This window comes from Neoarius graeffei, chromosome 10 (assembly GCF_027579695.1).
Source record: "Neoarius graeffei isolate fNeoGra1 chromosome 10, fNeoGra1.pri, whole genome shotgun sequence".
Classification (NCBI taxonomy): Eukaryota; Metazoa; Chordata; class Actinopteri; order Siluriformes; family Ariidae; genus Neoarius; species Neoarius graeffei.
The window spans coordinates 25,490,379-25,503,959 of record NC_083578.1 but is presented as its reverse complement, the minus strand read 5'-3'; the positions used below and the strand labels follow the sequence as shown (position 1 = coordinate 25,503,959).

At 40.4% G+C, this 13,581-nt stretch overlaps 1 protein-coding gene across 2 annotated transcripts in view; it reads left to right on the top strand.

Annotated features, from left to right (window-relative positions):
- The window catches only part of nadka (NAD kinase a), a 112,026-nt gene that overhangs the window by 56,431 nt on the left and 42,014 nt on the right, over nt 1-13,581 (top strand). For both annotated transcript variants that reach the window (XM_060931622.1, XM_060931621.1), the window contains exon 3: nt 1,974-2,057. In XM_060931622.1, coding sequence (XP_060787605.1) covers nt 1,974-2,057 — 84 coding nt within the window. The remainder of the gene's footprint in view (nt 1-1,973; nt 2,058-13,581) is intronic.

Below are 13,581 nucleotides of genomic sequence, written 5' to 3'. Positions count from 1 at the left end.
TGCTGTATTTGTTCCTTTCTATTTGTTTTTTGTCTGTTCATATTCTTTTTGGGGGAGTAAAGTCAGTTTAAAAATGCCGTTAAATGCATAGGCCTATAGGCCAAGTTTAATGACCTTGAGGTTATCAGAGGTCATATGTCGTTTTACAAATGAAAAATGAATTCAGCACACAATCATTTAACAAACAAGGCCATTTGCTAACTTCATTAATCATTTTAGTACATTTCATTCCTTAGAAAGCTGAGAAACTGGGTTCAGCCGAGACGTTTACAGGCCCAAAGTTCAATGACCTCTAGAGGTCAACAGAGGTCAGATAGAGCTCGGCATATTGCAGATTTGAATTCGGCACACCCGAATTGACAAAATAAGACTGTTTGCCGACTTTGTCTCAAAAATGCCTTTGGGTGTCACAATTCTGGATTTTGGTACCAGTCTAGAATTGGTAGAGTTCAGTTAAATTTTTTTTTTTTCTTGACATGGACTCGACTTATAAGCACAGTCCATATATTTTCAATAGGGTTGAATGCTTTATCCTCCACAACCAGCTCTGATGCGTGTTTGGGTTCATTGCCCTGTTGTAACTCCCATGTCATGTTCAAGTTTCTGATGGTTTATGCGGAAGAATTCTGAGGTAGTCCTCCTCCTTCATTATTCCATCCACTTTGTGCAATGAACCAGTTCCACTGGCAGCAAAACAGCCCCAGAGCATGATGATCCTACCACCACCACCAGCTGGTACAGTGTTCCTCTGTACATGGTGGTCATTGTGGCCAAACAACTCAATCTTTGTCTCATTGGCCCATACAGCTATCCTCCAGAAGGCTTTTTGTTTGTCCGTGTGGTCAGCTTCAAATTTTACTTAAGCTTGAAGGTGTCGATTTTGGAGCAGGGGGTTATTTCCTGGATAGCAGCCTCTTAGTCCATGGTGATCTGAACTGTAGACAGTGATCCATCAGCTTCCAGTTCATGGCAGGGCTGTGCCATGGTGGTTCCCAGGTTGTTCTTGACCATCCAAACCAATTTCCTTTCAGCTGAAAGTGACAGTTTGGGTTTTCTTGAAGCAAAGTGGCTTGGCAAAGTGACTGCACATCACAGTAACTTGCATACAATTGTTTGAACTGATCTTGGAATTTGCAGTTGTTTAGAAATGGCTTCAAGAGACATTCCGGAGTTGCGATCCTCTTTCTCAGATCTGCACTGAGCTCCTTGAACTTCCCCATTTTACTGTGTGTCGGTCAATCCAGTGAGTGCTGTAAACAAACCCTTTTTATGAAGGCACAGAGAAGCTACCAGCTGTAGTCAATCATTATCACTAACAGGAAGTTAAGAGACCTTGGCCTTGGTGAGATAAGAGACATTTTGGAAGTTTTAGCACCTCTGAATTAATAATCTAAGTGAGCGTATGTATTGTACATTTTTTGACCCTGTGTTGATTTCAGAAAACCCAAAGAAAATTAAAACTTGTGCACCAAATTCTAGTGTGTGGTTTGTTTGTTTTTGTTTTATTAAAGATGTATGCTGTACAATCATTCTGCCACAGAAAAGGAACAGTTTTAAGAAATTACTGAAAGCCCAAATATTGCCATGACATTCATATCTAAGATGACGTTCACGTCACTGTATGTAAACTTCTGACCACAACTGTAACTGCATAGTGATTTTCCAGATATTTCACATCAAGGAGAAATTATGTATTATGTTACAAGTTCCCTTTGAAAGGTTTTAGTCTTTAACAAAATTGTATCAGCTGGTATATGGTACGTTTTTTTTGTCCTACAGGGCAAGCCACGATCTGAAGAAATGCTCATTTCTGTTTCTGTAATATGGAGCAACAGGATGACTGAAAGTGAAACACGAAAATATCATACATTTCTTCTTTAGGATTTCACAGCTAGGGTGTTTTGCAGATTTGTACAGATGTAAAGTTGACCTTTTTTCCCCCTAATTTTCTTCTTCTCTCACTCTCTTTTTAGGCGAACTCAGTCGCTGCATGGACCAAGTCCAGTGACCACCTTCGGGCCCAAAGCTTGTATGATGAAGAACCCAAAAGCAGTGATGTAAGTCAAAATCAGTTGTTTGGACTGAGTCAGTATGAGCACTGGTGGAAAGAGTACAAAACACACTGACTTAAAGTACTGCTACTGGAGTAAAACTAGCCCTTGAGTGGCAGTTGCGCAAGAGGAAATGCAGTGTCTTGCAAGTGTTGATCCCCCTTGGTGTTTGTCCTATTTTGTCACATTACAAGCTGGAATTTAAATGGATCTTTGGAGGGTTAGCACCATTTTGATTTACACAACATGCCTACCACTTTAAAGGTGAAAATTGTCGTCCCCCCCTGCCCGCCGCAAAGACCAATATTTTGTAGAGCCACCTTTTGCTGCAATTACAGCTGCAAGTCTCTTGGGGTATGTCTCTATTAGCTTAGCACATTTAGCCACTGGGATTTTTGCCCATTCCTTAAGGCAAAACTGCTCCAACTCCTTCAAGTTAGATGGGTTGCGTTGGTGTACAACAATCTTCGAGTTATGCCACAGATTCTCAACTGGATTGAGGTCTGGGCTTTGATTAGGCCATTCCAAGACATTTTAAATGTTTCCCTTTAAACCACTCCAGTGTAGCTTTAGCAGTATGTTTAGGGTCATTGTCCTGCTGGAACGTGAACCTTCGTCCCAGTCTCAAACCTCTGGCCGACTCGAACAAGTTTTCCTCCAGAATTACCCTGTATTTAGTGCCATCCAGCTTTCCTTCAGTCCTGACCGGCTTTCCTGTCCCTGCAGATGAAAATCATCCCCACAGCGTGATACTGCCACCACCATGCTTCACTGTAGGAATGGTGTCTTCAGGGTGTTGGGTTTGTGTCACACATGGCATTTCCCATGATGGCCAAAAAGATCAATTTTAGTCTCATTTGACCAGAGAATCTTCTTCCGTGTGTTTGACGAGTCTGCCACATGCTGTTGGGCAAACTCCAAGCATGTTTTCTTAAGCAATGGCTTTTTTTTTCTGGCTGCTCTTCCATAAATCCCCGCTCTGTGGAGTGTCACACCTGCGCGCCTTGGCCTGTGCATCAGATAGACTTTTGGGCACACTCCGGACAGCACAGGTGTGCCAAGCAGACTCTCGTGCATGCCGTAAATGACTCCCACCTGCACAGGATTAAGGCGCAATCAGCTTGCCTATATTAAAAATTGTGAAAACGCACTTTGCGAAGTATTGAGTTGCGTTGCTGACACATTACCGAGCCTTATTTCCTTGTTTGGTTTCCTGGTCCCTGATTTCCTGTTTCTCATCTTTTGATTCTGCCGAGTCTACGGTAGCTTGTTTGTGCCTCGCGTGACCTGTTTCCCGTTTCACCGTTGTGGGTGCAATCAGTTAATTATTGATATTAAGTGATCACTCATTAAATCAGTCTCATTAAATTTTGAAGGTCAATAATTAAAATGAATCAATCCTATTGAATCGTTTAATTTGACTCGTTTGAATTGAATCATACCATAGAATCAGTCTCATTCAGTGAATCATTTAGTGAATCGTTCAATGAATCGTTTAGTGAATCATTTGGTGAATCGTTTAGTGAATCATACCATTAATCCTGGTGCTTAATAATAAAATTACCAAACAGCTAAATTATGGTATATTTCCAAATTATTACAATCACTTACCACATTACATAACTTTTATATGCACCCTTTTTGAATTCTTTGAGAAGATTGGGGACTTCAGATATTGTTGTTCATACAAATAAAACACAGTTGTTTAATAAATGAATTTATTATACAAAGATAAAAAGATAAAATAATAAATCAATATATTCAAGCAGTGAGGTGTGTGTGTGTGTGTGAAGGACTTGACCATGTGTTTAGCCTCGTGTAGCTAACTACACGTGGTGGAGGCCTAGCTTGTTGGTAGCTAAACAAAAGAACGCTATCTAAACAGAACAAAGGATTAGCTCTGTGTTTAGCCTTGTGTTGCTAGTGTGAGTTTGCTAAAGGCCCTATGGCCTAGCTAAAGTGTGTTTGTTAGGCCTGGTGAGGCCTACTGAGCACGTGTTGCTAAAGACAAGGGTATTAGCCGTAGCTAACTAAAAGCTAACTTGTGGATTTCTAGCTGAGGTGTGGTTTATCAGGCCTGATGGCCTGCTGAGCACATGGTAGGCCTTGATTAGCTTTGTGTTGCTAAGCAGACAAAAGGGAAGCTGTAGCTAACCCACTAGCTCATAACCATACTGAATCCACTGAAATCTTGAGATCAAGATGTATAATAATGAAATTATAATGTTAGTAAGAACAAAAGAGAGAAGCATGCGCAGCCTATCTATTAAACAATTGAGAGAACATAGAACCAAAATAAATCAACACGCTGCGTGTCTAACAGTGGAACAGATAAACCTGGGTTTAAATTCACACTATTTCAAATAAAAGCAAATTCCTAAGACTATCCTAATTATGCCCAAATGCCAAAATCTTACTTAATCCTGCCTTTAGCAAGATATGAAGAACTATTCGCCGGTGTAGTTTCGGGCCTCACCGTGGGAGCACGTGAGCCGCTCGTGATGGAGGCGTAGAAACTTTCGGGTCCAGCGGAGCACTTGGGTGGTTCCCGTGGAAAGCAGAGGATTCTTGGTCCGAACCTCAGCGTTCGTGAGGAAAAGTCTCTGATCAGAATGAGATGCACAGCGCTTTTGAGTTAAAAAGGATTCAATCGCTTCTTAACTTTTAACTGCCTGGGCTGCAGTTGTGACGTCACTTCTAATGCAAGTAAACCGGTTGTAACTCAGGTTGAGTTTAAAGATCGCGCGACTCTAGAGTTTACCTTTGCCAAGGGTAAGAAAGAAAATTGCGCTGAGTGATGGATCTTGCAAGAAAGAAGACGTCTTTCTGGGTGGAGAGCGCCTCTTTATACGTCCAGATTCATCGGAAGCCAGACGTGAGAGACAAAGATGTTGGAGCTTCTGCTTGGATTTATGCGTGCATGGCAGACTGACGTAGGTGATCCCGCCCACGCGTGACGTAGGTCACACGGAAGTTGCCTGGGAATTGTAGTTCTGACACAAGATGGCGGCATGATACCTACACCGTTTTACGATTTTGCCTGCCGTTCTGGATTGTTGACTTGTCTTCACTTGTATTAATAAACACACCTTCTGCACTTACATCTGTCTCCCAGCCATCTCTGACAGAATACTTTACACTCCCTGATCAAGAGTTCACCTGTTCATACGTCATGTTCAGGAACAAACTAATGTTAATGGCGCTAAAACAGCCACCGTCAAATGGTGCAGTTCGAGTGTTGTTCTTGGACTCGACTCTGATCAATAGTGGACTCGACATTTTTTTTTATTTATTTTAAATAATTTGGACTTGATTCGGACTTGAACACTGGGGACTCGAGACTGGACTCAGACTTGAGGTTTCGTGACTCGACTATAACACTGCTCCACGATAGGTAGCCAGCCTAGTTTAAGGATATCAGATGTATGCGAAATAATTCTTAGGCCAAACAAAATGTGTTTCCGGTTACCTGACCGACCCTGTAAAAACACTGCGACCCTTCAACTGTTTGACCACGATAAACTATTTCTCGCGCCTGACCCTACCTGCTTGGCAGCCACCTGGCGAGTCAAACGAGAACCGCTAGGGCGTGTCATATAAACCACTCGGTATTTGCCGAAAGACACGAGGCCCGTCAGGAGTAAATTGACAACCAACACGCCCAGTTTCCATTGTGCTATAGATGTAGTTCCGGTTCACCTTACGAGCGTACATCACGACCTTGGAAATATGGCATCTGCTAACGCCCCAATCGACAATGGTAGGTGTAGAAATCACTGGACATCGTTGCTATAACGAATTTCAACTGATGTATCATATTTGAAATAGATTATATGATGATTCAGGGTGAATCTGGATGGTATTTTGATAGGCGGCAATGACTAATTTTGAAGAACAATCCTACAGATTATAGCCCCCCCCCCCCCCCCCCCCCCCCGCCGACCTGTTCCTTTGTGCAGTCACTGAGCAGTCGTGCAATCACTGAACAAATCATGATAAATCCTGTTCCCAAAACTGATGAATACAAGCCATTATTTTTTTGATATTAGATAGGGTTTGGGTTTGTATTGACAGGACCCCCCCGCCCCATATAGTTGAATATGGATTTATTTTTACATGCCAAAACATAAGATAATTACCATCTACCATGTTCTGAAGTTCCATGTGTAAATTTGAAGGAGCTGTCATAAAAATCTCATCTCATTATCTCTAGCCGCTTTATCCTTCTACAGGGTCGCAGGCAAGCTGGAGCCTATCCCAGCTGACTACGGGCGAAAGGCGGGGTACACCCTGGACAAGTCGCCAGGTCATCACAGGGCTTCATAAAAATATGTCAAAACTTATTATGACACTGAAATTGGTAACAAATGTATACCTTGCATAATAAATTTTTGGTGGAGTCGGTCACAAAAAATATACTATTCATACTGTTCAACCTGTTATTGTGAGAATAAACAGTTGACCTTTCTGGAATTTGTACTTGAATAAACCCAAAATACAGTTGTTCATTCTGTAATTTCCCAACTCTGGGAATATGTAGATGGCACTCACATGACATGCAATGAGGTCCGGGTTCAAGTCCACCGTTCCTACCTTGGTATAATTCATCTCTCGTAAATGGGTGCCGGTCAGTCCTGATTCAACCTAATTAGTCCGGCAATGGCTATGTGGAGACGATTCACTAGAAAAGCCCCATTCTATTATTATTTCCAACACCACTAAACGTGCATGTAGCCAAGTTGATGATATTGATGGACATTGTGTTGGTGGTTCTGGGTACATGCAGGGAAAATAATTTAGTGTGGATATGGCTAGATAGTGATTGAAATAATGCATACATCACAAGGAACTGTTTGCTCAGGGTATAAATCAGGTATTCAACACTTCCAATGCTATTCTATACTCAACTTACGGTAAGATATCTGAATTGATAATAAATCTGAAATTGAAGGAGTTTGTGTCAATGAAATGATACATTCCTTGATTTCCTCCTGATTTAAACCTTAGAGCAAATAGTATGAACCATGGACTAACAGGGCTGAAAAATGAAAGCATTAGCATTTATTTTGCAACACAATTTACAAACACAGAATAGGAAACTGGGCAGCACGGTGGTGTAGTGGTTAGCGCTGTCGCCTCACAGCAAGAAGGTCCGGGTTCGAGCCCCGGGGCCGGCGAGGGCCTTTCTGTGCGGAGTTTGCATGTTCTCCCCGTGTCCGCGTGGGTTTCCTCCGGGTGCTCCGGTTTCCACCACAGTCCAAAGACATGCAGGTTAGGTTAACTGGTGACTCTAAATTGACCGTAGGTGTGAATGTGAATGGTTGTCTGTGTCTATGTGTCAGCCCTGTGATGACCTGGCGACTTGTCCAGGGTGTACCCCGCCTTTCGCCCGTAGTCAGCTGGGATAGGTTCCAGCTTGCCTGCGACCCTGTAGAACAGGATAAAGCGGCTAGAGATAATGAGATGAGATGAGAATAGGAAACTTAAATATAGGAAATTTAGTTTCTTTATTTGAAAAGAAAATGGCATGGAGCAGCTGTATTCATTAGAACAACATAAGTGAACATTGCATTCATAAACAGAATAAGAAAAAACATGAAGCAAATGTAATGTCATTAAGGCTGAGATGTTAGGCATGCACCCAATTTTGATAAACACACGACATCAGTTTTAAGTATGAAAGTCCCCACTAGTATATAAAAATATATTTTGGAAATGTTCAGAACTGAAGGGATAGATCTAGGTACTGGACCACCACCACCACTCTGGCCACCACCAAATAGATCATCCACCAAAATATTCCCATTTTACCTGGAAAATGAAAGTATGTCATCATTATTAGAACAATTTATATACAAGACCTACGGTAAGGATGCACATCAACGATATCTGATGACTAGGTTTAGTTTTGAATGAGTATTTTGCAAAAAAAAAAAGTTTTCAAAGGAAACTTCTCACTTTTTCCTACCTATCCTAGAAAATTTGTCATAAACTTTTGGGATAAACAAATTTTTTTACCTACCTACCTATCCTATTTTGAAAACCCAGGAAACACATGCAGTTAGGTCCATATATATTTGGACACTGACACAAATTTTGTTTTTTTGTTTTTTTACCTGTTTACTGAAACATATTCAAGTTATATTTATATAATGGACAAAGTCCAGACTTTCAGCTTTCATTTGAGGGTATCCACATTAAAATTGGATGAAGGGTTTAGGAGTTTCAGCTCCTTAACATGTGCCACCCTGTTTTTAAAGGGACCAAAAGTAATTGGACAATTGACTCAAAGGCTATTTCATGGGCAGGTGTGGGAAATTCCTTCGTTATGTCATTCTCAGTTAAGCAGATAAAGGGCCTGGAGTTGATTTGAGGTGCGGTGCTTGCATTTGGAAGATTTTGCTGTGAAGAAAACATGCGGTCAAAGGAGCTCTCCATGCAGGTGAAACAAGCCATCCTTAAGCTGTGAAAACAGAAAAAACCCATCCGAGAAACTGCTACAATATTAGGAGTGGCAAAATCTACAGTTTGGTACATCCTGAGAAAGAAAGAAAGCACTGGTGAACTCATCAATGCAAAAAGACCTGGACACTCACAGAAGACAACAGTGGTGGATGATCGCAGAATAATTTCCATGGTGAAGAGAAACCCCTTCGCAACAGCCAACCAAGTGAACAACACTCTCCAGGAGGTAGGCATATCAATATCCAAATCTACCTTAAAGAGAAGACTGCATGAAAGTAAATACAGAGGGTTCACTGCACGGTGCAAGTCACTCATAAGCCTCAAGAATAAAAAGGCTAGATTGGACTTGGCTAAAAAACATCTAAAAAAGCCAGCACAGTTCTGGAAGAACATTCTTTGGATAGATGAAACCAAGATCAACCTCTACCAGAATGATGGAAAGAAAAAAGTATGGCGAAGGCGTGGTACAGCTCATGATCCAAAGCATACCACATCATCTGTAAAACACGGCGGAGGCAGTGTGATGGCTTGGGCATGCATGGCTGCCAGTGGCACTGGGTCACTAGTGTTTATTGATGATGTGACACAGGACAGAAGCAGCCGGATGAATTCTGAGGTATTCAGAGACATACTGTGTGCTCAAATCCAGCCAAATGCAGCCAAACTGATTGGTCGGCGTTTCATAATACAGATGGGCAGTGACCCAAAACATAAAGCCAAAGCAACCCAGGAGTTTATTAAAGCAAAGAAGTGGAATATTCTTGAATGGCCAAGTCAGTCACCTGATCTCAACCCAATTGAGCATGCATTTCACTTGCTAAAGACTAAACTTCAGACAGAAAGGCCCACAAACAAACAGCAACTGAAAACCGCTGCAGTAAAGGCCTGACACATCATTAAAAAGGAGGAAACACAGCGTCTGGTGATGCCCAGGAGTTCAAGACTTCAGGCAGTCATTGCCAACAAAGGGTTTTCAACCAAGTATTAGAAATGAACATTTTATTTACAATTATTTAATTTGTCCAATTACTTTTGAGCCCCTGAAATGAAGGGATTGTGTTTAAAAAATGCTTTAGTTCCTCACATTTGTATGCAATCATTTTGTTCAACCCACTGAATTAAAGCTGAAAGTCTGAACTTCAACTGCATCTGAATTGTTTTGTTCAAAATTCATTGTGGTAATGTACAGAACCAAAATTAGAAAAATGTTGCCTCTGTCCAAATATTTATGGGCCTAACTGTATATTATTTTGTTTGGCCTTACTTGCAATACTCGCAGCAGCCAGCTCTCAGCGCTATGATAAGTACTATGGCATAATTATACTCAGAAAAAAGTATTGTTACAGTGAACTGTGTATTGAAGTCCTGTAACGAGAGTACCTGTAGTCGCTTCCTTTCCACCCCTGTTAGTGAGGCACATGAAATCCAAGTTATGGCAGGTCTGAGTAAGGATTTTTCCTTTCTGTATAATAAACCTGATTTGGTGATCAGAGAAATCTTTGGAAATTCCTCAGCCAGGTTGTTTACTGTCGTCTTGCAGATTAGGTTCAGATTAGGCATCTCGACACTCGCTGGCCGTGCTGTGAAAATTGTGCATGCAGACGCTCATCTAAGTTTACAAACCTGTCATTGCTTAATGCTTGAATATTTTCTGTCGTGAATACTGTCATTTAAAAAGCTTAATTTCTGCTTTCCAAAGAAATTTCTCGTTAAGATCTGTTCAGTGGTTTTGGGAGTAGTGGCAGGTTGAAGTTGGGACAATAGAGTGTGCTGTCTGCTCGCATGACGTCAGGAAACTGCCTGTGCTTTTTGAGTCAAGGGAAAACGGTCACGTGCTCTCTCTCCTGATCAGTTTCTGACTGGATTACTCGTGAATATCAATCAGATAACCCCTATAGGGATGTTCTTTTGCTGTTTCCGATGACGTATTCAGCAAAATTTTCCATCAGTTAGTTTTGATGTGATTCACAGGAGACTTTGCTTTTCATAGCTTTGCCTACTTATTTTTTTCACATCAAACTGATTCATGTAAATGAATAACTATTTTTAGAATATAATTTTTGTTATTGTGGTGAAAAATATCGAGATCTTGGTGATCGAAATGAGATTTAAAAAAAAACGGAAGTCAGAAATGCAAGCGTCAATTTCAATTCAGTGAAATGGAATTGTTTATTGAATGTGGCTCACACAGTTTTTTTCGAGGTTCACCTTGAAAGCTGTGAATCTCATCTCATTATCTGTAGCCGCTTTATCCTGTTCTACAGGGTCGCAGGCAAGCTGGAGCCTATCCCAGCTGACTACGGGCGAAAGGCGGGGTACACCCTGGACAAGTCGCCAGGTCATCACAGGGCTGACACATAGACACAGACAACCATTCACACCCACATTCACACCTACGCTCAATTTAGAGTCACCAGTTAACCTAACCTGCATGTCTTTGGACTGTGGGGGAAACCGGAGCACCCGGAGGAAACCCATGCGGACACGGGGAGAACATGCAAACTCCGCACAGAAAAGCCCTCGCCGGCCACGGGGTTCGAACCCGGACCTTCTTGCTGTGAGGCGACAGCGCTAACCACTACACCACCGTGCCGCCCCAAAGCTGTGAATATTAATCGAAATAATTTATAGTTTTTCATATAAACACTAGTAGGCCCTACTTAGAAATACAAAGGCCTACAGAGCACAAAGAGGGTATTAGAAATAATCTTTTTATTTATTTATTTATTTTGACAGAGAATGGTAGATGTGAACGACATTCAATGCTTATTTATGCAGATTTTATAATTGTAATTAACATTTAATATTTTCTCCTTTGTGATGTATAAATGAGAGTTAAGATCAGCTTTCTGTTGCATAAATAAAGCCATTTGAAACTTTCAAGAAGAGAGTGTACCGATTTTAACGTTTTTACCTAATTGGCATACTACTAATTGAATATTAATTTGCTTTATTTATTTATTACTAATTTTCCAAATTTTATATTCAGTATACAACCATCTAAATGTGTGCCAGTTTCCATGTAAATATCTTGGAAAAATAAAAAAAAGTTATAAAGAAAAAAAACATTTGATCTCATTCGTTAATGAGGCCCGTTTTGGACCATGTTATCCGAATACAGAATATTATGGCAGTTTTCTAAAAATTTAAGCTGGTTTTTATTCAATCTTTGATTTGTAATATCTCAAGAACAGAAACATTTTAATTCTGTAAAAAGTATGTGGTTCAACATTCAGTTCTGAATTCAAAGAGAGCAGGATCAAGCAATTTGGATTGAATTTGAATTTTCACCCGATATGCCTGCTTATAGCATAAATACTGAGGAATGTATCTCGGTCCATTTTACTTCATCAAAGTATGTTTTTGTAAATTAAAAAAAAAAAAAAAAAGAACCCATTTCCTTAAATTGCCAGGTTGGACCAGAAGGTGTAAGGTTATGGGAGAACGTGAACAGTGTAATCTTTTCATACGCTTTTGTAGCCTGTTTTAATTTAATAGTGTGCATTGTTTGAGCTTCTTTGCATAAAAAGTAAACATTCTCTCTGATTTGTGGGTGGACAAATCGGGTGAGAAACCGAATCCATACAAGGAAGCAATGGAAGGAAGAGGAAGCAGAATACAAATGATATTTTATGTTGGTTTTTTTACACAATTGGGGAAACCCGAGTTACTCAACGGCAAAAAATTACCCCAGTCATTGTTTCCTCTATTTATGTCTTTAAGCATAATGGCACGAATGACAGCACAGCGCAACACTGAGGTTCAGAAGAATTACCCATAGAAAGTTTAACAAAATGAGAAGGAAGAAGAAATAAATGTCAAAGGCATGACATTTACTATTGGAGAAAATAAATAAGGGACGACTGAGGTCAGTAGTTTTTGCAATAGGACACCTATTGTAACATAATACATCATTGAAAATGATAATAATGTTGACACTAGTGTACCACTCCTTAATACCTCAGGTGTATTTTGCAGGTCCAAGGAATTGCAAAGTTCCAGAATGTATTGCAAACTAAACACTGATCTGTTACTGATTAATCACAAGCAGCGGCTTTCAGGATTTAGTCTACAGAGACGCTGATGTTGCCCAAGCCCTGAGGTAGAGGAATAAAGCCTAACACCAAGCAGCACTACAACAGGGTCAGCAAGAAGCTCTCAAATTTATGGTAAAACAGGAACAGTGTTACCAGATAGTGTCCTTTTTTCTAATACAGCCTTATTAAAAAGGATACCTCTGCGTTGTCAAAACTAGCAGGACAAAAAAAAAAAAAAAGTTGTTTGCTGTAAAAGGACAATCTATATTAATGAATTAAAGTTAGACGGCCTTTTGATTTCATAAAATCGGTGGAATTTGGTCATTGCGATTGTTTGTTTGTTTATTTCTGTAATATCTTAAACCCCAGGCCAATCTGGGGCTGCGAAGTTATTTAATTTGAGGGGATTCCCGAGCAAATAATGCGCATGAAATTGCTCGCTTCACGCAGTCAAGCAGACAAAGGAAGTCCGTGTGCGCATGCGCAGGTTTACCTTTGACGATCAGCTTTGAACAGCTGAACACACCAAGGTGCTCGCCGACCGCCGATATTTATTAGTTTGGTCCTGCGTTTCCTTTCCTTCGCAACGTAACGTCTTCTCGCTTTCCGTTACTGTAGTCGGTCTTTCACGTTTCATTCGCGTCCTCTGTTAATTCTCCTGTTTTAAATTTGTATCCCACAATACTTTGCGTGAACAGGGAAAGCCCATCATGTGATGCATGACGTAGTATCTTGTATTGTGTCATGGTGAAGCAGAAAAAAATAGCAGAGAATTTAGGGCCACGTGGCCCGAAATTCATTAATTGTGAGATATACCTTTATTTTTTTATTATTATTTTTTTTTAACTAAAAATTGGAAGTCCGTGATTCAAATTCAGTAGCTTTCGGTCCACTAAACAAAAATAACTGGGTGTCAGGGAAAATTCTTTTTATGACCTACACTTGAAAAATCTGAAAGGCAGTCTAGCTTTAATAATTAAACCAACAGAAATAAAACTGATGAATAAATTTTATTATGAAATGAATTT